General features: G+C 42.7%; 1 protein-coding gene and 1 long non-coding RNA gene across 2 annotated transcripts in view; one reads left to right on the top strand and one right to left on the bottom strand.

Annotated features, from left to right (window-relative positions):
• The window catches only part of LOC126184550 (dnaJ homolog subfamily B member 12), a 139,509-nt gene that overhangs the window by 91,447 nt on the left and 21,254 nt on the right, over nucleotides 1-26,808 (bottom strand). The window contains exon 2 of the mRNA XM_049926979.1: nucleotides 24,924-25,001. Within this exon, the coding sequence (XP_049782936.1) occupies nucleotides 24,924-25,001 (78 nt within the window). The remainder of the gene's footprint in view (nucleotides 1-24,923; nucleotides 25,002-26,808) is intronic.
• LOC126184568 (uncharacterized) overlaps nucleotides 1-26,808 on the top strand; it is a 470,820-nt gene that overhangs the window by 430,179 nt on the left and 13,833 nt on the right. The window lies entirely within an intron of this gene.

Raw genomic sequence — 26,808 nt, 5'->3', positions numbered from 1 at the left:
GTGCATGACTGATGGGACACGGCATCTACGAAGTTGCAAAGAGCGGATGAGTGTACCATGAATATCAGGAGTCCAGTAAAATGTCAAATCTCCGACATCTCTGCAGTCGGAAAAGATCCTGCAAGTATGGGACCAACGTCAACTGGAGAGAATCATTCGACGAGATGGTAGTGCAAACCTTCTGCAGATTGTTGCAGATTTCAATGCTGGGCCATCGGCAAGTGTCAGCGTGCAAACCATTCAACGAAACATTTATATGGGCTTTCAGAGCCAGAGGCCCACTCATATACCCTAGATGGCTGCCTCACCTGGGTCTGTCAACACCGACATTGGACTGTTGATGACTGGAAACATGTTGCCTGGTCGGGCGAGTCTCATTTCAAATTGTATCAAGTGGATGGACTTGTGAGAGTATGGAGACAAGCTCATGAATCCATGGACCCTGGGATTGTTCTAGCTGGTGGAGGCATTGTAATTGTGTGGGGTGTGTGCAGTTGGAGTGATATGGAACCCCTGATATGTCTAGATACAACTAACAGATGACACGTACGTAAGTATCCTGTCTGATCACCTGCACCCATTCATGTCCATTGTGCATTCCGATGGATTTTGGCAATACCAGCAGGACAATGCAACATCCCACCACATCCAGAATTGCTACAGAGTGGCTCCAGGAACGCTCTTCTGAGTTTTAAACACTTCCACTGCCCACCAAACTACCAGACATGAACATTATTGACCACATTTGGGATGCCTTGCAACATGCTGTTCAGAAGAGATCTCCACCCCTGCTTACATGTTTATGGGCAGCCCTGTCGGATTCATGGTATCCATTCCCTCCAGCAATACTTCAGACATTAGTCAAGTCCATCCCACAGTGTTGCGGCACATCTAAGTGATCGCAGGGCGCCCTACACAGTATGAGGCAGGTGTAGCTTTTTTTTTTTGTGGCTCTTCAATGTATGACAGAATATTCATAATTTTGTTGTGATACAGCTAATTCTAAAGACAAAATTTAGGACTTTCAGAAAACTCAGGCTACAGGAGCAGAAACTTTAAAATTATTGATCCCATTTCTTTGTTCTTTGAAAATAGGTTAGAGTAAGATAAAAATACACAGATGTTATCCTCGAATTAAAAAGCAAGATACCTTCATTTCTTTTATTTTAGTAAGTGATTAGCTAGTGGTCGGTCGTAAAAAGGAGCTAGCTCACCCCAGTGAGTGAGCGGTTCCAATTTGATCCATCAAATGTCTGCGTGTGTGTGTGTGCGCGCGCGCGAGAGAGTGTATACCTGTCCTTTTTTCCCCTTAAGGTAAGTCTTTCCGCTCCAAGGATTGGAATGGCTCCTTACCATCTCCCTTAAAACCCACATCCTTTCGTCTTTCCCTCTCCCTCCCTCTTTCCTGACGAAGCAACAGTTGGTTGCGAAAGCTTGAATTTTGTGTGTATGTTTGTGTGTCTATCAACCTGCCAGCACTTTCGTTTGGTAAGCCACATCATCTTTGTTTTTAGATATACATTGATGTAGTTAGTGAGACTTATGAATATAATTAATGTCAACATATGTAATCAAGTAGTATGCGGTAGTAGTGTCCAATATATACAGCTGTATGATATAGACTAAGTAACTAATCAACTACCTTCCACACCAAATACAATTAGACTAAGAGACTTCACTATTTGTTTTCATTTAAACTTCGTGGTATGTAGGCATTCTTTTGTACAAAACCAAAACCTCTGGTTTCTAAGGTATGTTTGTTCACTGAGGACGTTATTAGGTCAGCTATTAACGTAACTATACACCAAATTCCCTCAATCTTCACAGTTTTACCTTTATTACCTTTGAGGATCATTTGTAGATTATTGATCTTTAAATCTATTATTGAGCCTGTTACTTATTTTTCCCACGATAAAATTTGTTTCAACTTCCATGATGGACTTTACTGTATGTATGCTTGATTGCATGAAGGGTTAAGCCTTTCCTGGGTGGGTTGTTGGAGGACCTTGTCAAAGTGATGTCAGTCTGAAAACTTCGGAACATACACTAACTCCCTCCCACTCCAGCTATAGTAGAGGTGCACGGCATATTTTGATTTAATTTTACTAATTCTTGAATGAGCTTAGTTTCCTCTTTGGCTTAATATATTTCAGTATTTTTTTCTGCCCTATAATTCATTGATTACAGCCACTTTGTTTTTTATCACAATGTGTCTGATTATTAATTCTTTGATAATCGGATAATAAAAAAAAAACATGTTATAGTTTCTAGTGATCATGTACTTGTGTATCCCATGATAGTTTCATTTGATATGAATTATTTCAAGAGTTTCAGCCAATTTTCAATATTCTCCAAAATTATGTGCCCAGTCATACACAAGTACAGAAAATATATACTCAATTACTTCTTTACCTCCACTGCCAAATTAATGCTACTACATACTGTATCTTCCAAAGGCACATAAACAAAAATTAAAATTTTGCTAGCTTTTGGCTGAATCCTTTTAAAAGTTAAGAGTACAACCACAAACACACATACACCCCTACAACTATACTGTGCAAACTGAATACATTGTACTGTAACTGTAGTTCTGCAGCATTACTGGGATGTTATGTTATGTCATGGGAAGAAATGAGGCCAGGAGCAGAAAGGAGGGTTGGAAAAGGAGAGCTGAAGGCTGGGAGAGAGGCAGCTGGTGCACTGGATAAGAATGTGACACAGGCACCAGTGGGGAGTCCTTGCCGCACATAATAATGATGGGGAGGGAGTAGATTGAGAGGAGGCGGCACAATAAAGGAAGAGGACACTTTGGCGAGGAGAGGACTGGTGCAAGATGAGCGGTGTCAGAGTCCTGGGGCAGGGTGAAGGTTGGGTTGGGTTGGGGCAGAAGGTGAGGTTTGGGCAGTGGTCCTCATCACCCAGTATCTTTCTGGACTAGAACAAATTAAGAGCATCAATTATTTATCATCGTGTCCAGAAATGAGGACCATCCAGTAGCAGCACATGCTGCTGAGCTGAACAGGCTTATTTCAAAGGCTGCTTCACATCGCCTACTGCCTGGATCCTTTCCCAACACTGGATTTTCCGGACTATGCAGATGAGGGTTGTCATTACAATATATCCTTCATTTGCATAATCCTCCTGGGCTCAAAATCCACTGCCACCAGCCGACCTCAATGTTGACCCAGAACCCTAATCCCACTCATGCTGCCCTCTTGCCTGCAGTCTCCCCTTCCTCTTTTCTGTCACCCTGTCTCAAACTACTCCTCCACATCACAGTCATCATGTGCCACATAAACTCACCCAATGGTACCTTTGTTGTATTCCCATACCATGCAGTGAGAGAGACAGAGAGAGAGAGATCTTTACTCCTGAACTATTTTTATCCAACCAGAACTTTCCACTGCTGTATGAATATAATGTTAAATACATCTGGAATAATACAATGACCACACTCATTAATCCCCACTGTTAGAGGTGGTCACTTTAATAACAACAAGTTTTAGTGAAGTGCAAACACCCTATTAAGTCACACTTGTCTGAATTGAAAATTGTAGGCATTATTGAGATTTTTGTGTTTCAAAGTAAATATTGTAGATCAAGCAGCATTAATAATTGAGTTTATACTGATTATAGCATTGTGGACAGGTGAATTTTAAAAATATTAGTCATAGTAAATAATATGAAAGATACACTTTGGTCAGATTCACTAGCAGTTGATCACTGACAAATGAAACATTAGGATGTGTTAAAGACTCAAACTGGGTTGCTAAACATATCTCAATAATGGTTGGTTGTTTGGGGTTTTAGGGACCAAACAGCAAGGTCATCAGTCCCTTGTTTCAAATGTGGTCCATTCTGCTAATATGACATCTCAGGAATGTCAGAACAATAAAATGGAAAAGGCTAAAAACGTAAAAGGGCAGTCATGTTGTCAATGGTAAAAACAAAATGAGGGAAGTCAGCAAGAGAATGAACCCAACGCTATGCTGAAGCAGCATAGGCAAGACCACCTGTGACTTAAAAGTTGCAACCGCTAGAATGTAGAAGTACGTATGGGAAAAGGAGACTAACCAATCCTTTTTTAAAAAAGGGGGGGTGAAAACAGAGTAGAAGGGGAAGAAAAGAGCATCTCGGTCAGGGAGGTGAGTCGGGAATCTCCAAACACGGCTTACAGTGGGAGACACCCAAACACTCACCGCCCTGCCCCAACACCAGAGAGAGATTAAAAACCTTAAAACTGAGAATAAAAACCACTTTCCCGGCCGAAACCGAGAACCAGAGAAACCATCTGGGAATCGTCAACCAACATCAAAGGTAAAGTGTGGGGGAGTCTGTACTTAGCACGCAGAGCCAAAAGAAGGGGGCAGTCAACCAAAATGTGGGCTACTGACTGGAAGGCTCCACAACCACAATGTGGGGGTGGCTCATCATGCAAAAGAAAACCATGGGTCAGCCTGGTATGGCTAATGCGTAGACGACACAGTGTGGTCGAGTCCTTTCGGGAGAGGCGAAAGGAAGAACGCCACAGGCCTGGTGTCACCTTAATCGCACGAAGTTTATTAGACAGGGGAGTAGCCTCCCAAGAATTGGCTCATGACTGTGCGAAGTGGGATTTGATGTGAAGCCGTAAATTCGCTGCAGGAGGGGTTACAGAAAACGGGGGGTAAGTGACTGCTACCCCAGCCAAACGATCAGCAAGCTCATTACCCGGGATACCCACATGGCCAGGGACCCAAAGGAAGTCAATGGAACAAGCAGCATAGTGAATATCAGCGAGATGGTCATGGATGGCAGAGACCAAGGGATGGCGTGAAAAACACCGGTCAATAGCAAGAAGGCCACTCATCGAGTCCATACATAACAAAACGCGGTTGTGTTGGGACTGTTTAATAAAGGTAAGGGCCTGGGAAATTGCCATCAATTCCGCAGTAAACACCCCACATGTAGGTGGCAGCAGATGATTTTCCGTTCCAGCAGAGGACGTGAAGGCATACCCCACATGATCAGCAGATTTAGAGCCATAAGTGTAAAAAACAACAGCATCCCGAAACTCCCATAAAATTTGGCAGAAAAAGGAACGGAATCTTTCGGACCTCGGCGGAGATCCATCCAAATTCGAGGCCAAGGAACTAATTAGGTGGGGTGGAGGGGAGGGAGCGAGGAAGACAGGACAAAGAAGGAAGCTGAAAATCACAGGCGGAGCCCAACTGGTAAACCTGCCCGAGGGCGGGAGTCGGGTGGGCGATGTCCATGGTCTGGGAACAGGATAGAATAGGAAGGATGAGTGGGAGAGGAATGGATAGCGAGTGCATAAGACACCAGAAGCTGGGACCGCCGAACAGAAAAGGGGGGGGGGGGGATCCCAGCTTCAACCAGGAGACTATCAACAGGGCTAGTAGGGAAGGCACCGGTGGCCAAACGGATACCACGATGGTGGACTGGATCCAACACGTGCAGTGTGGAAGGAGCAGCTGAACCATACACTTGACAACCATATTCCAAGCAAGACAGAACTAGAGCACGATAAAGACGGAGAAGGAGGGAACGGTCTGCACCCCAAGAGGAGTGGGCAAGGATGCGAAGGACATTGAGTTTACGGAAACATCCTACCTTCAGAAGTCTGATATGAGGCAGCCAAGTGAGCTTGTTGTCGAAAAGAAGACCCAGGAAACGAAACTGTGGGACCACAAGCAATCGTTGTGCATTGAGATAGAGCTCTGGATCAGGGTGGATCGTAGTACGGCGACAGAAGTGGACCACTCACGATTTTGAAGGAGAGAATTGAAACCCGTGTGAGAAGGTCCATGCAGAGGCACGCCGTATAGCTCCCTGGAGCTTCCGTTCTGCAGATGCCATCGAAGAGGAACTAACCCAAATGCAGAAATCATCCACATACAGGGCAGGGGCGACCAAAGGACCGACAGAGGCCACAAGTCCATCAATAGCAATGAGGAAAAGAAGGACACTCAAGACAGAACCCTGTGGGATGCCCGTCTCCTGGGTCCGTGGAGAACTAAAAACAGTACTAACTCGAAATCTGAACGACCGATGGAACAGGAACTGGCGGATAAAAATCGGGAGTGGGCCCCGAAGACCCCACTGATGAAGGGTAAGTAAGATGTGATGGCACCAGGCCGTGTCATAGGCCTTGCGAAGGTCAAAAAACACTGCAACCAAATGGCGGCGCTGGGAAAAAACCTGCCAAACTGCGGATTCCAAGCGAAGTAAATGATCGATTGGAGACCGTCCCTCTCGAAAGCCACACTGGTAAGGGGACAATAGATCCTGAGATTCGAGGACCCAATTGAGCCGACGGGCTACCATCCGTTCAAGTACCTTACAAACAACATTGGTCAAACTAATTGGCCGATAGCTGTCAACAGACAGGGGGTTCTTACCAGGCTTAAGGACAGGAACCACAATGCTATCCCTCCACTGAGAAGTGAAGTCACCCTGGAGCCAGATACGGTTAAACACCCAAAGAAGATGTTGCCATTGTGGAGCACTGAGATGTTGAAGCAGTTGGTTATGAATGGAGTCTGGGGCAGGGGCCGTATCACGAGAAGAAGATAGTGCAGAAAGAAGTTCCCATTCAGTAAAAGGTTCGTTGTAAGATTCTGACTCACAAGGGGTAAAACATAACGTAGAAGCTTCAGCCTTCTGTTTCTGGTGAAGGAAAGCAGCTGGATAGGAGACTGATGCTGAAGCCACTGCAAAATGGGTCGCAAGATGTTCTGCAAGAACTAATGGGTCCGTACAAAGGCCATCTGGGAGGTGAAAGCCTGGGAGGGTGGACTGCCGATGGCAACCTTGGAGAGAGCGAAGTGTAGCCCATACCCGTGACAGAGGGACAGTAGAACCAAGGGAAGAAACAAATCGTTCCCAACATATCCTCTTGCTCTGTTTGATTAAATAACGGGCTTTAGCGCGGAGGCGTTTAAAGGTAGTAAGGCTGGTTACGGATGGGTACCTCTTAAAGTGTTGCAAAGCTCGACAGCGATCACGGATGGCAATGGCAATGGCCGTACTCCACCATGGGACTTGCCGGCGACAAAATGGTCCAGATGAGCGCAGGACAGCAAGGCTAGCAGCGCGAACAATCGCGTCAGACACGTCACGTAGGACGTCATCAATACAACCCGACAAAGAGGGAGAAAACACAACCTGTGCAGTGTATAGAAGCCAATCGGCGCGTTGGGAAGACCAACGAGGTAACCTGTCCATCGGGGAGCGGGAAGGGAGGGAGATAATCAACGGGAAATGGTCACTATCACAAAGGTCATAGTGTGGCGACCTGTGTAATGAAGGGAGGAGAGACGGAGAAAAAAGAGAAAGATCAATGGCAGAAAAGGTACCATGACCGGCACTGAAATGAGTAGGGGAGCCATCATTAAGAAGGCACAAGTCGTGGTCTGCAATAAACTGGTCTATGAGAAGACCTCGTCTAGATGGAAAGGCACTGCCCCACAAGGGATAATGAACATTAAAATCCCCAAGGAGGAGGAAGGGAGGAGGAAGTTGCTGAAGAAGGGCAGTTAAGGCAGCAGGTGTAAGAGTCCTGTCAGGAGGGAGATAAAGATTGCAAACCGTGACCTCAGAGTCTAGGTGGACCCTAACAGCAACCGCTTCCAATGTAGTTTGAAGAGGAATCCACGTGCTAGCAATGTCTGTAGGGACCAACGTACAAACGCCACCAGAAGCCCGCAGGGGTTCAACTCGATTTTGACAGAAAACACGGAACTCACGGAGGGTCGGTGAGTGAGCATCAGTAAAATGAGATTCCTGTAGAACCACACAAGCTGCAGAGTAAGACGAAAGAAAGGATTTCAATTCCAGAAGGTGACGATAGTATCCATTACAATTCCACTGGAGAACCACAGAACGATGATGTAAATGGGGGCTGAACACGCTAAAGCCAGTCATACCACTGGGTCCCCACCCGTCACCGACAAGGAGGGGGCGAGATCCATGAACGACAGGTCAGAATCCGATTGTGAAGTCGGGGATGGGACCTCCAGTGACACCAGAGGCTCTTTGTCCCAGGACTTTTGTTTCTTCTTCTTTTCAGGCTGAGATTGAGGAGGGCTGTGTGGCATAAAGGAGCCAGCTGCAGCAAGATCGGGAACAGAAAGAGACCGGGCGACCTGGGGGCCGACAGACTGCGGCTCTCGCGGTCGTCACGTGGCAGCAGACTCCTGGAAGGTGCCGGGAAGGGGCATCCCGGGAGAGGCGCCCTTGACCGGCAGACGCCGAAGGAGTGGGACACTTCTCCAGCTGGGGAAGGGGAGCAGCGCCCAGAGGAGAAGGTGTGGGAGCCGCAGGGGAGGGAGGGAGGAGAGGGGTCCGGGATGGTGGTAAGGAAGGGGGAGGAAGGGTTGAAGACGTGTATACTTCTTACGGGCCTCTGTGTAGGTTAAACGATTGAGGGACTTATACTCCTGTATCTTCTTTTCCTACTTATGTACTGGGCAATCTGACAACTTATACACACAGGAGGGGGAACACAGGGACTCCCCTCATGGATGGACATCCACAGTCACCACAGAGAGGGGCCTGTGAACAGCGGGAAGACGTGTCCAAAACGCAAGCACTTAGAACACCTCATAGGAGGTGGGATGTACGGATTCACATCACATCGATAAACCATAATCTTAACTTTCTCAGGGAGGGTATCCCCTTCAAAGGCCAGGATAAAGGCACCAGTATCAATGCGATTGTCTTTAGGACCCTTCTGAACACGCCGAACAAAGTGAACACCCCGCCGTCCAAGATTGTCCCGAAGTTCCTTATCAGTTTGAAGGATGAGGTCCCTGTGAAAAATCACACCTTGAACCATATTTAGAGACTGGTGGGGGGGGGGGGTAATGGACACAGTAATTGTGCCAAGACGGGTACAGGCACGAAGGGCCGCAGATTGGGCAGCTGAAGCAGTTTTGATCAATAACGAACCCGACCGCATCTTGCTCAGGGAGTCCACTTCGCCAAACTTGTCTTCAATGTGTTCCACAAAGAATAAAGGTTTGGTATTGGTGAAAGTATCTTCATCAGTCCTGGTGCAAACTAGATAACGGGGGAAAGGTTTTGCCCCTAGACGACGAGCCTGACCCTCTTCCCAGGGGGGTAGCCATGGAAGGGAAGGCCGAAGGGGCAAGAGAAGCAGCACTTGAAGAATCAGTTCCACGCAGAGAGACGGCCGCAGAAGAATGGCCAGAGTTCTGGATCCGTATGCGTTTCATTAGCATAGCGTCCGCCCTGATACCACCCACTCTGATCAGGGGCTCTCCTCACGGGCGCCACCCAGCCACAGCAAGGGCCGTCTGGCATGGCGGCCATTACCGGGAGCTCCGATGCTCCAGGATGACGAGCAACCACTCCAAGGCATGCATGAGGTGGTCACAGCTCAGGTATCAGAAGTGTGATCCCTGTGTGTTCAGGGGGCTCAACCAAAAGGGTACATAGCGAACCCACCACACAGGCTGGCTACCGTGCTGCCTATGCACCCTAGCATCAGACAATGACGTGAAAGAAAAGGTGGAATGTACTAGGAGGGCGCACGTCAGAGACACTAGGTAAGGTGCTCTTCCCCAAATGGCTCACACTATGGAGGAGAAATTTTGTAATGGAGATCAAACCCCAGAGGGGGACCAGGGAATGCCAAAAGGAGGAGATGATTACACAACAAAGCTGAATTGTAAAACCAACAGAACCAGGAGGATAGCGGGGGCCAACACAAGCAAGGACACCAAGAGAGGGAGAGGAGAGGGCGAGGGGAAAGGAGCAAGGAGGGGAAGGGGAAGGAAATGCAGCCCTGGAGAGAAAGAAGGCTGCAATAGCTCGGGGCCCCATGCTCGCCACGCACATATCCACAAAAAGAGTTGTGGACCCGCTGGGGGGGGGGGGGGGGTATCTCAATAATGCCTTAAGTAGAACATGAGGGATATTCTTCACACTAAAAATGTCTTCAGGATGGTTATGAGCCACACACAACTGGATCATCAGATAAAAAGTCAAGTTTCAGTCATCTTTTTAAGTAGCTAATAAGCTGTTCTATACCCTCTAGAGATAGTATATTCCTCCAAGGCACTACCTCAGTGAACAGTTTGCAAAGATTATCTGACAGTTTTTATACAATGCAGTGAAGACCTGATACATAACTTCAAAATTTTCTATTGAGTCCGGTTTAGATTGTTTTCCAGAGTATTTAACACAACAATGAAATTCCATTTTTGTCACAATGAAAACATATTTGAACTCTGGACATTTTCATTTGAACTCTGGACGCCCAACAGTAAACACTTTTTAAGTTGCTCTTTCTCATCTCAAATTCCATGTGATTAATAATGCTTTTCTTAGATGCCAAGTAATAAACTCTGATCCTGGTCTTTATACTTATGGAGTGATGAAACCATTTACACATTTAAGATTTTTATACAGAATTAGGCAATTTTACTATGAGGTTTCCTCTTATAAATATCACTGGATATAACTGTTGCATCAAATAAGGCTTAACCTTCGAACCTGCGCGTTTTCACACGAGAATGTAAAGATTTTCTAACAACTGGTAGTTATACACAGTAGCCAGCAGACTTAATCTTATTACGTACAGTGCAATCTGCAAGGAGGAACTTCAACATGCTATGCCAAAATAATCATGACAGGTCATGGGGTAGACATGTCTGACATACCTTCCCACTAATAGCAACATTTTTCCCAAGGCATCTATTTCAAGTTAGTAATCTTAGGAATAATACATAGTAGTAATTCCCCTTAAAATGTCTTTGCACACAGTCTCTTCCAAATTTCAAGAGCAACTGAGCAGTTACTTTTGCAGATTTTTAATATAATTATTTGATAAGTGTGGAAAACATTAGGTAAACCCTTTTAGAGAACAAAAGCACTTTTCCCCATGGCTAAGATAAAATTTACATTTTAGATCATCACTTACAAAAGATGTTTTATAAAACCTTTAATTGTGTACTATGGTACTTTTGTGAAAGGTATATGTACACATATAAAAAAAAGTTTTACATCACCCTTGTTCCCAGAAATCCTGACGATAGACGTTGACTGTCGATATTGTATCACAGACACAGTTCCTTTGACTGTTCAGAGATGTCACTAAACCCGCCCAAAGATGTAAACAACCATGCATGAGCAGCACCTATTAGACAGAGGGGGTCTGACAACCTATCAGTTCCACTCATTCCACCAAGGAGGTGGTATACAGCTCGTGTTGTCTGTAGTTCAACCATGCCAAGATGGTCAATACCGTGGTTCGATCGCATCCGCATTGTTACTTTGTGCCAGGAAGGGCTCTCAACAAGGGAAGAGTCCAGGTGTCTCTGAATGAACCAAAGCAATGTTGTTCGGACATGGAGGAGATACAGAGAGACAGGAGTGGGTGACAGCTACCTACGAATTATGGTTCTGAGGAACCCTGACAGCAACGCCACCATTTTGAATAATGCTTCTTGTGCATCCGCAGGACGTCATGTTATGACTCAAACTGTGCGCAATAGGCTGCATGATGCTAAACTTCACTCCCGACATCCATGGTGAGGTCTATCTTTGCAACCACAACACCATGCAGGGGGCACAGATGCCAAATGAACCACTCAGGATTGGCACCAAATTCTCTTCACTGATGGGTGTCGCGTATCCTTAAACCAGACAATCATCCGAGACCTGTCTGGAGGCAACCCGGTCAGGCTGAATGCCTTAGACACACCGTCCACCTAGTGCAGCAAGGTGGAGGTTCCCATCTGTTTTGGGGTGGCTTTATGTGCGGCTGTCGTACGCTGCTGGTGGTCATGGAAGGTGCCGTAACGGCTGTACGATAAGTGAATGCCATCCTCCGACCGATAGTGCAATCGTATCGGCAGCATATTGGCAAGGCATTTGTCTTCATGGACAATTTGCCACCCATCATGCACATCTTGTGAATGACTTCCTTCAGGATAATGACGTCGCCCAACTACAGTGGCCAGCATGTTTTTCGTGAACCCTATCGAACACACTTGTGACAGATTGAAAAGGGCTGTTTATAGATGATGTGACCCACCAACCATTCTGAGGGATCTACACCTGATCGCCATTGAGGACTCGGACAATCTAGACCAACAGTGCCTTGATGAACTTGTGGATAGTACAACAGGACAAATACAGGCATGCATCAATACAAGAGGATGTGCTACAGGGTATTAGAAGTACTCGTGTGTACAGCAATCTGGACCACCACCTCTGAAGGTCTCGATGTATGGTGGTACGACATGCAATGTGTGATTTTCATGAGCAATAAAAACGGGAGAAATGATGTTTATGTTGATCTCTCTTCCAATTTTCTGTACAGGTTCTGGAATTCTCGGAATCCAGGTGATACAAAACTTTTTTGATGTGTGTAGAAGGCAGAATGTGGCCTTAACTTTTAAAAATGATTTGTCAAAAATCTTTAACAGTTCAATATGGGCTTAAACATTTGGTTCAGTAGGTAATTTTTTCATTCTGTACACATAATAGCCTTGCAATACTGTAAAATGTAGCAACATGGTGTCTGGCACTAAGTCTGAAAAACAGTGCACATTCCATGTACTTCTGCATTGTGAATGCTTTAGCGTGAGACAGTGTTGTGTCCCAGTTAAATGTCACCTTTTTTGTAGCTTTACAGTTAGCCCATTTTTCTAATGATTGAACTATAAGGTGTAGCAGTTCCCAGTTTTGTTCTTCATGTGATCTACAAGGATTATACCCTTAGAGTCCCTAAACCCAGTGATAACCAACTGACAAAATCATCTTTATTTTCTTTAGCACACACACATTCATTGGACTTTGCATTGTTCTGACTGCTGTTTCAACTGTGATGCGTATTTCGTAAACAGGGACAAACTTGGCGCAGTTGTGTACATTTTGTGCACTTGCTCCCAGCATTCCTTACTCAAAGCAGACCCAATCTGCAGTTGATTTATCACTTTATACTGTTTGTACTGTGAGACAAATGTCTGAAGCATTTGAACTGCTCAGCAACTGTGAAATAAGAAGTATGATTTAGTTTTTGAGAGTGAGGACAGCTACTGCCAGACATGAGACATACAGCCTCAAAATAAAACGTGACAGTACAGTACATAAACATTTAAGTAATTCAAGGACATGCTAGACTATGTTCATGATTAAACATGACAGACACCTTTCTGTAATCAAAAACTGATATGTACACACAACTCAGGCAAAAAAATTAATGGAGACCAATGATTCATGATTTCCACATTTTCGGTATCAGTGCTTTAGAGAATCATTTTTCAAAACTTGCAGTTTAGCAAACTGTGTCTGACTTGGCTAGCTAAGCTACTTTCTCTTGGCTAACTAAGCTACTTTCTCAAGGCAGATTGGGAGAATGGGCAGTGCTCTGAAAATTTCTGACCCAACAGAAATGAATGAGGTGAACTTCTGGACCATACTGTCACAAGGGATGAGACCTTTGTGTCTGGCCTAACAACAGAAACAAAGCAGCCATCAATGGAATGGTGACACACAAAATCTCCAACAAAAGGAAATGTGAAGAGGTAATTTCACCACACAAGATAATAGCAATTGTGTTTTGGCACAGCATTGATTTTCTATATAGTCTATACCACAAGGGATAACAAATTCAGCTGCTTTCTGTATGACCTTAGGCACACTATACAGAATAAGAAAGTTTTCTTGCTGTCATTTGGAGTTTTGTCGCTGCACGACAATTTATGTTCTGCTGATTAAACATAAGGGTTAGTAACATGCTTTGGATGTGAACAAATGGATCACATACCATTCAACCTGCACCTTGCACCGAGCGATCACCAACCGTACTGCTGCCTGACGGGAGTTTCTCACTGGTCAGCAGTTTTAACTCCAATGAAGAAGTGAAAAAAGCAACTGCATATTGGTTGTATTCATCTGCAGCTGATGTCCTCAATGTGGGCATAACAAAATTAGTAGAATATGTTGATAAATGTTTAAATAACAGAGGAAATCATAAAGAAAAATTGTCTAAGGAGTGAAGAGTGAAATAAAAAATAGGTTACTGCATCTTTACTAGTTTTGTTTTTATTGAAAAAAGGGCCTCCCTTAAAATATTATCTGCAAACATGACTAAACACTATGTTCAAACATTCTTTTGTAGTATTAAAGCCTATCGCCAACCTACAAAGCAGACACTCCTTTGTGTTTGTTCTAATTTGCAAAAGAGTTCTCGTAGTATGAAAACAATGCTATTCCTTAATTTATGTTATTTTTTATGCAGAATAGTAAAAAGCTCATGTTTGTGTAGTACTCTAAATTATTCACTAAACAAATATTACACACACTATGAAGTACATTTCACAGAAAATTAACTGCGCCATCCAGGTTCAATTTATTTCACATTCATTCAGAAATACTATCTCAACAAATTCATCATTCTGATATCTATGTTCTCTAATTGTATGATTTTCTTTCTAGCACATGACACTACAGCTAGTTCAGTACACCAGTACTGTGAAAGCATATTTTCTTATTATGGAGCTACAGTTTTTATTTAATTATCATTTGGTACCCATCATTTGTGTGAATTTTGCATACAGTATCAATATCAGGTAGATAAAGGTCATGGGGTTAGGACTACTCTACTCCCAGAAAATACTAGTGAAATGCACATAGTGAACATTCATAATACTGTTATTTCACTTAGCACAAATATTCAAGGCCAACGAGAGGCACCAAGGCTGAATATTATGATAAAATTAAACAGTTATTTCAGCTATTATCATAATAGATCATATTCATTGTGACACTTTTCATTTTTTTGTGACACCTTTCATTCACAAATTTCTACAGGTATCTTATTGAAAAACTCCAATTCTTCTTTGCCAAGTATGTCATTCTTGTTCTAAGCAACACTGACGCAGACAAAAACTGATAAAGTGTTAGAATAGCAACTACACAGTACCCGTCATTATCAGCAGTCAAGGATACTAGTTTCAAAGTTCCAATGAGACTCTTATAACCATTGACAGAAAATGTCTATGAGTGCAATAGAAAGGATATTGAAGCTAAGGTAACCTGCTGCCTAGTATGGACCTTTAACGACTATAACGTGGACATCTCAGAACACTAAATCATATTTTTCTGTGGAACGCCATTTCATACGTGATATGTGCCACTGTCGATGAAACCTGCACATTCCATGAAAGCTCAAACACCTCTAAATTCAGCATCAGTTGTTGAAACTATAAAAGAATGGTATCTAAACGCTAATGTTGCAAATATTGTAACTGAGAGTGCTGCTAACATGAAAGCTGTTGCCAAGTGCATTACTGGAGTTCAGAATTTAACATGTTGCACTTAGTTCCCTATATCTTGTTGTGAAGTGATCAACGAAGTTACAGTATATTCTATGTTTCTAAACAACACAAAATAAGAGATATCTGCATGATCTTTTTAATCAAGAAGCTTGACAAAGAAGAACATATTGTTTGCAGCAGAAATTGGGCCAGCCATAGCACAATTTCATTCAGGAGGTGGAAACATGATGAAACAACACTTTCATAATGTTTTCTTTTATTTATGACTATAGAAAGAGTATCACTGTTCCCAGCAAACCTTTCCAAAACACTGTGAAAACACTGAATGCTACTGACTGGAAGTTGGTACCACATTTTCTCTCCATTTCACCTTTCCAACTGCTGATAGCTGAAATGATGTCTTGGACAAACTTTCATAATTAGGGTGATTCACATGATTAAAGCACTGCATGCGGCATATTGTTTTCATGATAGTCTGTCTTACGACCCTGTTGATAAACAGCAGTGTATAGTGTATAACATGGCACTGACCACATTACTGGATCCAAACCTTAGATGTTTAAGCTTTGGGAACAATGAAGAGGTGAAAGCACATTTGAACTAAAGCAGCCAATTGTATGCCCATTATGACAATACGTTTTTCAAACTAGCTCATCATTTCTGCCACTGAAAAATAAATAGCATTCCTTTAAAAGTGCTTTGCCATTCTGCAGTGTTTTTACTGAGGTCCGAAAGCGTAACGAGCAAAATATTCCAACTACTTATATACTCACTGAGGTCCAGTGCTAAATGGAGGATTCTGTACTGTAAACAATTAAAATTGACAACAACATGTATCCTTCCTAGCAAAGAAAAACATGTCTTTGTCTAGGTCTATAACAGCATGACAAATATTTTCTACTAACCAAGCCAAACAGTCTGTCTAAAAGTTTATTTGTACGGTAATGGTGTCTAAGTCCCAAGCATCGCATACCAATTTTTGTATTGTTTTAACATCTTTCTTTCTTTTCCATTGTTCTAAATACGTGTAACAGGGTGTACTTGGATGTTTCTAATTAGAACACAACAACAGTTATGATTTTTGCTTAAATTTATTACCTTGCTGTTTTAATGGTGCCAGACATATTTCACTTGATTACTAAAGACCATAATGATCCACCAGAAGGGTTGGTAATATGCTATTCAATACCTTTCAAACAGTAGAACAACCTAATACACGAGCACAAAGTCCCCAACTTTTATTGCAACAAGATGCAAACATTTGTATGAAAGAATGAAGACAACGAATCAGAAATTGAATGCTCTGTAAACAAGATATAACCGAACTATACTGAATCTTGATTGAAACTTCTAGAGTAAACTGTGGTAAAATCCATCATGGAGTTAAAACCAATAAACTCTATCACCAACAACTGTAACTTATTTGGTATTTTGACTGCATATGTAGCAACACTAGATAGCAAATAACACAGTTCGGCTCACAGGAAGACAATTCTTGTTTCAATTATATAAAACAATTTAAGCCATTGTTACCTTCATGTATCATCTCTGTTTTATGGAAATACGAGTGCCTGTTAGTTTCAGGAACTGCCTGTCCTTCAAGAGCTGTCTATGTGCAAGATAGGGACCACTTCTTAACAACAAATGCCATGCTGTATTATACAGAAAGTAGATTGTTGGTCTGTCACAGAGTTTTTGGTGTTCAGTATTTCCATAGCCACTTTGCCCTGTTAACTGAAAAATAAATTGTTTCCAGAGCTGTTACTCTGTCCCCACAAGCTCCATTCACCCAAGTTTTAAGCTGTGCAGCAGTTCAGCACTTCAAATGAAAAAACTTAACAATAGCACAAAACTGTTTCTATATTCCACATTAGTAGCTACAATGACTACTCCGGATGGTTATCAGCAGTTAACTGCCTGACACGGTATGACTACACGAATCATACGCATAAACGATATCATTTAAGTACCACCCCCCCCCCCCCTTTTCCTCACCACCACCTCACAGAAATTTACCATTCTTATCAAATAAAACTCACAGTTATATCCTAGATCACACAATCGTATAAAACACTCATATGCCTATTTGCCAATATGTACCAGTATGTAGAAATACTAACTCTCAATCTGCAACATTTGGTGTTAGGTGGCATTATCTAGGTTTAATTTCAAAATAAAGAAGACATTATGTATATATAAACTAATAATCTACCACAGAAGATATTCTATAAGTATATCTACCTGGGATGTATGGTCAGTATTTAAATGCTGACTGGCTATATGTAGAACTTATAAGTGGGTTCTTGTATTAACAGCAAGCCTGGAAGCAGTCCATTTTACTCTAAATGCACAAGATGGGTACTCTTTAATTGAATAATGGAAAATCTCATATAAAGATGTGAAACTAACAAAGAGATAGAGGGGCTGGCCAGTACTTACCTCAGCTCAGTACAGCCGATAGATACACATAAAACAGAACCGAAAATTTACGTTCCTAGCTTTCGGAACAAATGTTCCTTCATCGGGGAGGAGAGAGGGGAAAGAAAGGAAAGAAGGGAAAGGAGATTCAGTTACTCACAACCCAGACCAGCACCTACAACCTATCACCCGCAGACTCCCATCCTACATCAAAGACACAAACCACTTCCTAGAACGCCTCAAATCCATTCCCACTCCTCTCCCACCTGAAACCTTTCTTGTCACCATAGATGCTACATCCCTTTACACAAACATCCCACATACCCATGGTCTCTCTGCCCTTGAGCACTACCTCTCCCAACACCCATCCGAAGATCTTCCAAAAACCTCGTTCCTAATGACACTTACCAACTTCATCCTCACCCATAATTACTTCACTTTTGAAGGCCAGACCTACAAACAAATCAGGGGAACGGCCATGGGAACCAGGATGGCTCCGTCCTATGCCAACCTCTTCATGGGCCGCATGGAGGAGGCTTTCCTGAAGACCCAACAGCTGCTTCCCCTGGCCTGGTATAGGTTTATAGATGACATCTTTGTGGTCTGGACTCATGGTGAAGAAACACTCCTTAATTTTCTCCATAACCTCAACTCCTTTTTGAATCTGAATTTCACCTCGTTCTTCTCCAAAACCCAAGCCACCTTCCTGGATGTTGACCTTCATCTTGTTGAAGCTCACATCCACACCTCTGTCCATATCAAACCCACAAACAAACAACAGTACCTTCACTTTGATAGCTGCCATCCTTTCCACATCAAACGCTCCCTTCCCTACAGCCTAGGTATTCGTGGCAAACGTATCTGCTCCAGTGACGAATCCCTCAACAATTACACCAATAACCTGACTAGTGCTTTCCTCTCCCGCAATTATCCTGCAGACCTTGTCCACAAACAGATTTCCCGAGCAATACATTCCTCCCCGTCCAACAACAATGTTCCTACCCCCAGACCACACAGAAGCATCCCCCTTGTCACCCAATATTATCCTGGCCTCGAAAACATCAACAAATTACTCTGCCAGGGATATGACTTTCTCAAGTCAACCCCTGAAATGAGATCATCCCTTGACAAAATTCTCCCCACACCACCCAGAGTTGCCTTTCGTCACCCCCCTAACCTCCGTAACATCCTTGTTAAACCCTACAATATTCCCAGACTACCTTCTCTACCCAGCAGTTCCTACCCCTGTAACCGACCCCGCTGCAAAACCTGCCCCATGCATCCCCCCACAACCACCTACTCCAACCCCGCTACTGGTAAAACATACACAATTCAAGGCAGGGCTACGTGTGAAACTACTCATGTCATTTATCAACTGCACTGCACAGCCTTTTACATCGGCATGACAACAACTAAACTGGCTGAGCGCATGAACGGACACAGACGAACTGTCCGCCTAGGAGATGCCCAATACCCAGTAGCGGAGCATGCCCTCCAGCATAATTCTAGGGACCTAGGAACCTGCTACACCGTATGTGCCATTTGGCTTCTCCCACCCAACACCAGTCCCTCTGAACTGCGGAGATGGGAACTTGCACTCCAACAAATCCTTTCATCCCGCCATCCCCCTGGACTGAACCTACGTTAAACAACCTCACTCCCATTCACTCTTCAGTCTTCTCCTCTTTCCCTTTCCTCTTTAGCCATTCACGCATCTTTTCCATCCTACATAGTTGTGTTTATCTTTATACTATATACCTCTTTACTTCTGTAAGCATCCTCTTTGGTTTGAAGCTGGCACAGTACTTACAGTAGAATATCTTTGGCTTCCCTCTGACAACCATGCCTCCATCCTTGCTACCCTCCCTCTTTTCCTTTCCCTGTTGCTTCATAACCTGGGTTGTGAGTAACTGAATCTCCTTTCCCTTCTTCCCTTTCTTTCCCCTCTCTCCTCCACGATGAAGGAACATTTGTTCCGAAAGCTAGGAACGTAAATTTTCAGTTCTGTTTTATGTGTATCTATCGGCTGCACTGAGCAGAGGTAAGTACTGGCCAGCCCCTCCATCTCTTTGTTAGTACTCTTTAATTGATGAGATTGCTTATGACAGTTTGATGTCTCTTTGACACAGCCCAAGAAACAGTAATCAGCAATGTGCAATATGAAAACTTCAAGGATGGTAACATTTTAAAAGGATAGCATGTGCTGGAAAGATGACTTATCTGCAAGCGGTAATAATTTTAGAAGACATTCAAAACCTTTCTGACTAAAGAGTCACTTGGAAGTGAATCCTGTGGCATGTTTTAGGTCTCTCTGTTTTGGTTTTCAAAAGATTTTTGAAGTCAAAGATGATGGTGCAGGATTTATTTCACACTAAATGGAAAAATAAGGACCTTCTGTTTTTGCATATCAGGCGCACAAACTAATAGTTTGAGAAATTGAAGGCTTATAGACTTACTGCCATTGCAAATATAGTTTGAGGGGAGTGTGTCTGCTAAAAAGGATGAGGAGAAGAGGTAAAGGCTAACACTGACACCACATTAAACTTTTGTGCATTTGACTTTGTGGATGGCATCTTCAAGGTGGTAAGATGGGTGATGGCAGTTTGCTTTCTGGCACCTGCTGATGGGATACTAACTCCACGCAGACATGTCCCAGCTTGGAGAAGCAAGGCACACCTTCGATAACTTTGAGAGGATTTTGGATCCTGTCTATCAGATTGGAACTGAACTGTTAAATATGGATGTTGTTACAGTGCATGTAATGTCGTTTATGTACGAATTCAGATCTTATGAAGTGTTATATTTTTGTATCTTAAGGAGCAATGTAATCAGATTTAATATGGATCTCTTTCTATTAATTGATAGGAAGTTAAAATATATAAGAGTTTTATGATCTCCAACACAGGTACAGCTGCAATGGAGAAGTAGTCCTTGATAAGAAGAACTGCAACATTATTCTGGACATTAAATGAAGAAGCAGCAGTTCAAAACTGGAAGGTAACTGCAATCGTTATCAAAAAATACTACATCAATGAAAGGAAAACACTTTAATTTATCCTCTGAATAAAAAACAGTTGAATGTTTAAAATGTACCTTCTGAGCATATTAACAATTTTCTTTCTTCTGTCAACAATCTTAACTAATTCAAGTGTTCATGAGATCAGTTTACAGTACACGGAACTGTGGTTTATTAAAGACACACAGTGTGTCATCTTGTACTCACATAGGTTTTGTGAGTACTTTTCTTCTACTCTGGTTATTTTTTGTTAGAATCTTTACCAACTGACTTGGATGCCAACTAGGTATCAATAAGTTACTTTGGAATTAGCAGCTATCACTATGCAGCTGAGTCCAAGAGTGTGGAGTTTTACCACATATTACAGTCTACAGAAGTCTGCAACATTAAGCGTGTGTAGATGAGTTATTTGGCTGCCTGGGATTGGTGCAATGTGAAGTGAATTTGCTTGAGAGGCTGAGCACTGTTTGACAGCCCAGGGACGCTCAAGCGCCACAACCGGTCCATCTGCAGCGACCACTGCTGGTGAGCCCAAGTGCGGGAACAAAGGCTTGACAGGAACTGAGTAAATCCTGGTACTGGGAATTTGAACAGTAGCTGGCCAGTTGGAAGAATGCACCACCAATGGCAGACTTTAAGACAATCCAAAAAGAACCTAAGTTACTGCTCTTTTAACGACAATAAATCACAGCCAAGTAACAAAGCAAATCTGAATACATCTGCAATCTTGGAATAATGAGGTGCATCCAGATGCATGAAAACTATGGTAATTCTATTTTGTGATCACAATACACAAAATAGTCACCAGCTCAAAATAGTTCAGAATTCAACACGACGATTTACAAATTGACACGCAAGATAAAAAATAGAAACTCATTCTCTGTCTATAGAGTATTGTAGCATCCATTTGCTGCCCAGAATCAATCACCCATACGACTGAATAAGTGCACTATATCACCAGCAGGTCTGCATTCTTCAAGAACTAATGTATAAGGCTCACCTGAATGGACCACATGAAAAGAAAAAGTTATCTCCACCTGATTCCAGTGGCATTCACTGCCACCTGCTTTTCCATTCACTGAAGGTCATCCTCACCACAAGATTTGACTCAACCTGACCACTTCCTGGACTAAACTAGTATAGTATAACAATATTTAAATAAATAAATGTTATAAACATTCAGTCTAACTCACATCAGACCATGAACAATAAATATAAATAAAGGTTTGTAACAATATTGTGAAAATAAAAGTTGCTACTTACCAAGTAGCGGAGATGCTGCGACACAGACAGGCACAATAAAAAGACTGTCACAATACCAGCTTTCTGCCATCAAGGCCTTTGTCAAACAAACACACACACACACACACACCCACACACACACACACACACACACACACAGAGCCTCTGGCACTAAAGCCACACAGCAAGCAACAGCAGCAGAGTGGCAACTGGGTGGGGGTAAGGAGGATGCTGGGGGTGGGAGGGGGAGGGATAGCGTGGTAGGGATGGGTTACAGTGAAGTACAACCATGGAGTGTGCAAGGATGAGGTGGAGAGAGGGTAGGGCAGCTATGTGCAGTTGGAAGGTACACAGAGGGCAGGGGAGAGAGTTGCAGAAAAGAAGAGAAGTAAAAAGACTGTGTGCATTGGTGGAATGAGGGCTGTGTAATGCTGGAATGGGAACAGGGAAGGGGCTGGATGAGTGAGAAAAATGACTAACGCAGTTTGAGGCCAGGAGGGATACGGGAACGTAAGATATATTGCAGGGAGAGTTCCCATCTGTGCAATGCAGAAAAGCTGGTGTTGGTGGGAAGGGTCCATACGGCACTGGCTGAGAAGCAATCATTGAAATGGAGTATGTTGTGTTGGGCAGTATGCTCAGCAACAGGTTGGTCCACTTGTTTCTTGGCCACAATTGGTCGATGGCCAACAGCTTGTTGGTTGTCATACCCACATAGAATGCAGCAGAATGATTGCAGCTTAGCTTGAAGATTACATGACAGGTAGCCCTGCTGTCTCACAGGTAGCCCTGCCTTTTATGGGACAGGTGATGTTTGTGACTGAACTGGAGTAGGTGGTGGTGGGAGGATGTATGGGACAAGTCTTGCATCTAGGTCTATTACGGGTATATGAACAGTGAGGGTAGGGGTTGGGAGTAGGGGTTGTGTAGGGATGGACGAGAATATTGTGTAGGTTCGGTGAAGGGGGGAATACCGTTGTGAGAGGGGTGGTAAGGATAGTAGGCAGGACATTCCTCATCTCAGGGCACAAGAGGTACATGAAACATTGGCGGAGAATGTAATACAGTTGCTCCAGTCCTGGATGGTACTGAGTTACGAGAGGAATGCACCTCTGTGACCGGATGGTGAGACTTTGGGAGGTTGTGGGAGACTGGAAAGATAAGGTGTGGGAGATTTGTTTTTGTACGAGCTTGTGAGGATAACAACAATCTGTTAAGGCCTTAGTGAGAATCTCGGCATATTTCGAGAGGGACAGCTCATCACTGCAGATGCTGTGCTGTTTACTTGTCCCGACTGAGAGAATCTTTGCCCTCGTAGACCAACACCTTCAGCCTATTACCCAGAACCTTCCATTATATGTAAAAGATACCAACCATTACCTCCACCGACTATCCACAGTTCCTGTCCCTTTACCAAATGGTGCATTACTCGTCCCTATTGATGCCACCTCCCTTTACACTAACATCTCTAATGCCCATTGCCTTACCGCCGTTAATCACTGCCTTTCCCATCGCCCGATGAATTAGAAACCAACCACCTCCTTCCTAGTCACCATGACCAAGTATATCCTCACCCACAATTACTTCTCTTTTGAAGGCATTACTTTGTAGGTAATGCCGGGGTATGGCTATGAGCACCCACACAGCTCCATTCTATGCAAACCTATTCATGGGCCATCTACAGGAGTCCTTCCTGAACACCCAGAATCCTAAACCCCTCACCTGGTCCAGATTCATTTATCACATCTTTGCGATCTGAATCGAGGATGAGGACACCCTATTCACATTCCTCCAGAACCTCAACAGCTTCTCCCCTATTTGCTTCTCCTGGCCCTAATCAATCCAACAGTGTTGACCTCCTCCTGAAAGATGGCTGCATCAGTATCTCTGTCCGTATCAAACCTACTAACCACATGAAATACCTCCACTTCGACAGCTGCCACCCGTTCCACACCAAGAAGTCCCATCCATACAGCCTAGCTGCCCATGGTCATCGCATCTCCAGTGACGAGCAGTCCCTCTCGAAATATACTGAAGGTTTCCCTGGTGCCTTCACAGACTGTAATTGTCTTCCCAACCTTGTACAAAAATAAATCTCCTGTGCCTTATCTTTCCAGTCTACCACAACCACAATAGTTAAAGAAATATCTGGCAGAAATAGTAATGTAGTCATTAAATAAATATACAAGTATGACAAGACACATGATATTTATGCTGCATTCATTTGCTGCGTTGTTGTGGAGACTGCAATTATCTGACAGGCATTTGCACAATGAAAAGATATAAAAATGTAATAAATCAAGAGTTAAAATAAATACAGATACAGCTGTCAGGGATGGATACCTATAGTGCAATGCTATCATCTGAGATATCATTTCTTGAAATCCTGTGAAGTGTTTAAAAGTTGTTAATTCAAAGGTTCATAGTGCACATGTTCAGTCACTGTAAAACACTGCCTTGTGTAGTTTTAAAGATGACTGTCTCCTAGAGGCATATTTTGTAATCAAACTATAACATGAATAGTAATTAATACAACTAAGGTATCAGCTTCTCTACCTTAATTTCATAAGATGATCTCATTTGTGACAACATTGAGAGATCACCAGGATGCTGATGTGCTTTTAAAAGAGTACCCTGTCTTGATTACATTTTTTAAATTTTTTACCACATTTGATTCTCATCTGGATAATCTTCAAACACCAATGGCAGCTACAAAGGGCAGCCACTGTAAAAAGCGGGTTGTCAATGAATACAATACCAACCGGCAAACTGTTTTCCACAGTAGCAGTCCTTCAGGCCTAAAAATGATCGTTACATGAATCAAAATTGGCAAAAACACCTTTTGATTCATGTGGCCTACTCCACAAGATGAATTCACCATCAATCAGTTAACATATAATTTATAAAATAAAAAAATGAAAGCTCATAATTACCTGTATTCTTGCGTTTTCTGGGAGCTTCTTCTTGTTCATGGGAATTTGGTGGTGTCGCATTGATCTGCTGTAATAAATCTGTGCAGAAACAACAAAGAGAACAGCATTAAGAAACTAAGCTAATTTGCAATGCAACTACAAAGATTCATTTTAACAACACAACAATTTTGTTTTCAAATAGAGAACAAATTAAATAACACTCCTCAAATGTGTAGTTCTGCTCAGCTGCGAACTCCAGGACAGATTAATTTATAGCCCAGTGATTTCATTAGCTTAACATTAGGCACCACAGTAATAGGTAAGTAACGCACTTTCAAAATACCCACCAGATTAAAACTGAGTAAAAGATCTTCTACTGAACCCAGAAGTTTGCATTTCACTTCCTCTACCAGTGAAGACTGACCTCTGAAGTCAAATATCTTGTACTGAGTCCCATTACAGCACAGAGTTTCAAATTTTAATCGAGTTCTATCACCTGCAAAGCAAATCTCTCCATTCTATTAGATGAACCTTCTTCCCAATAACACTCACTGAGAAGCATAAAAAAGGAAAACTGAAGAGGAAGAGAATGTGGGCTAAGCTGAGGAAGTAGGAAGACCAGATTACTCAATGCTGTTTGTAAAACCATTATTCAGAACACACAAGTAAGGCAGAGTAAAAATGCAGCGAAGTGTAACACTTAAAAAAAAAAATTATGACTGAACGTAACTTATGCTCAGAAGCATTGAAAGCTTAACGAACTGAACAGTCATTAGTCTACCATATATCAGAAGAAAAAATATAATGAAAAGGACACAGTGTTGCTCACCATATGGTGAAAAAGTTGACTCACATATAGGCACAACAAAAGCACTGCTAAACAAGTAAGCTTTTGGCCAAAAAGCCTCAGCAGCCAGAGACAGTGGTTAGCATTTGATAGTTTGTGTGTGTGTGTGTGTGTGTGTGTGTGTGTGTGTGTGTGTGTGTGAGAGAGAGAGAGAGAGAGAGAGAGAGAGAGAGAGAGAGAGAGAGAGAGAGAGAGAGAGAGAGAGAGAGAGAGAATGCGCGCTCCCGCCCGTTTTGGTCGAAAGCTTACTTATTTAGCAGTCTTTTTATTGTGTGTACCTGCAACTCAACATTTCCCTTTCATAATATCGTCATTATTCCACTCTGGATTTTCCACTGTTTAAAAAATTGTGTGAACATTTTACACATTTCACTTTCTTCAAACTTTCTTTCCAAGAAAACTAGGAGTCCTTCATTAGCTACTCAAATTTATTTAAAACAGTTAGACATCAATAGCACACAAATGCATTACACCCGATCAGACATTCACAACATGATATCACTCTCACCGCTACAACCATCTTCCCCTAGCAAAAATAAGGGAAGGCTATAAGACACCCACAACATTAACATGTGTGAGACTAATCCATTAAGAAATGCAATTCAGACATACTATATTTCATGAATAATGCAGAAAAAGTTTAACGACTATCATTCAAGTATCAGAATTTTCACTCCTTTCATATAGCTCCTATTTGATGAGAATTGTAGGACTCCCCTTTATGGGTTAAAGGTGCACTACACAAAGGAAGCAGCTGCTCAGTACCAGAGTACTTGCATCAACAAGTTTGTTTGCATGGCCATCCTCTGCAGCAAACACAGAACTATTTGTTTTGTAAATAAAACCACTGTTTCTTACTGCAACTAATTTGGTTTTCCCAGATGCATTTGCCGTTTTCTCACTCTAACATATCTTCAGTGGGATCTAGGATGCTACAGTTTTGTTATTTTTAGATTATCAAACAGTTCACATCACATTTTTTGTGTAAATAAGTACTTACTTAAAGTTTGTTGGCATCTGTGTTTCCTCTCATCTGGTCAGGATACCGAAATAAAGTGC

The sequence above is a fragment of the Schistocerca cancellata genome, chromosome 1 (assembly GCF_023864275.1).
Source record: "Schistocerca cancellata isolate TAMUIC-IGC-003103 chromosome 1, iqSchCanc2.1, whole genome shotgun sequence".
Lineage (NCBI taxonomy): Eukaryota > Metazoa > Arthropoda > Insecta > Orthoptera > Acrididae > Schistocerca > Schistocerca cancellata.
Note: the sequence above shows the minus strand (reverse complement) of the source record. Positions and strands in the feature narration are given on the sequence as shown.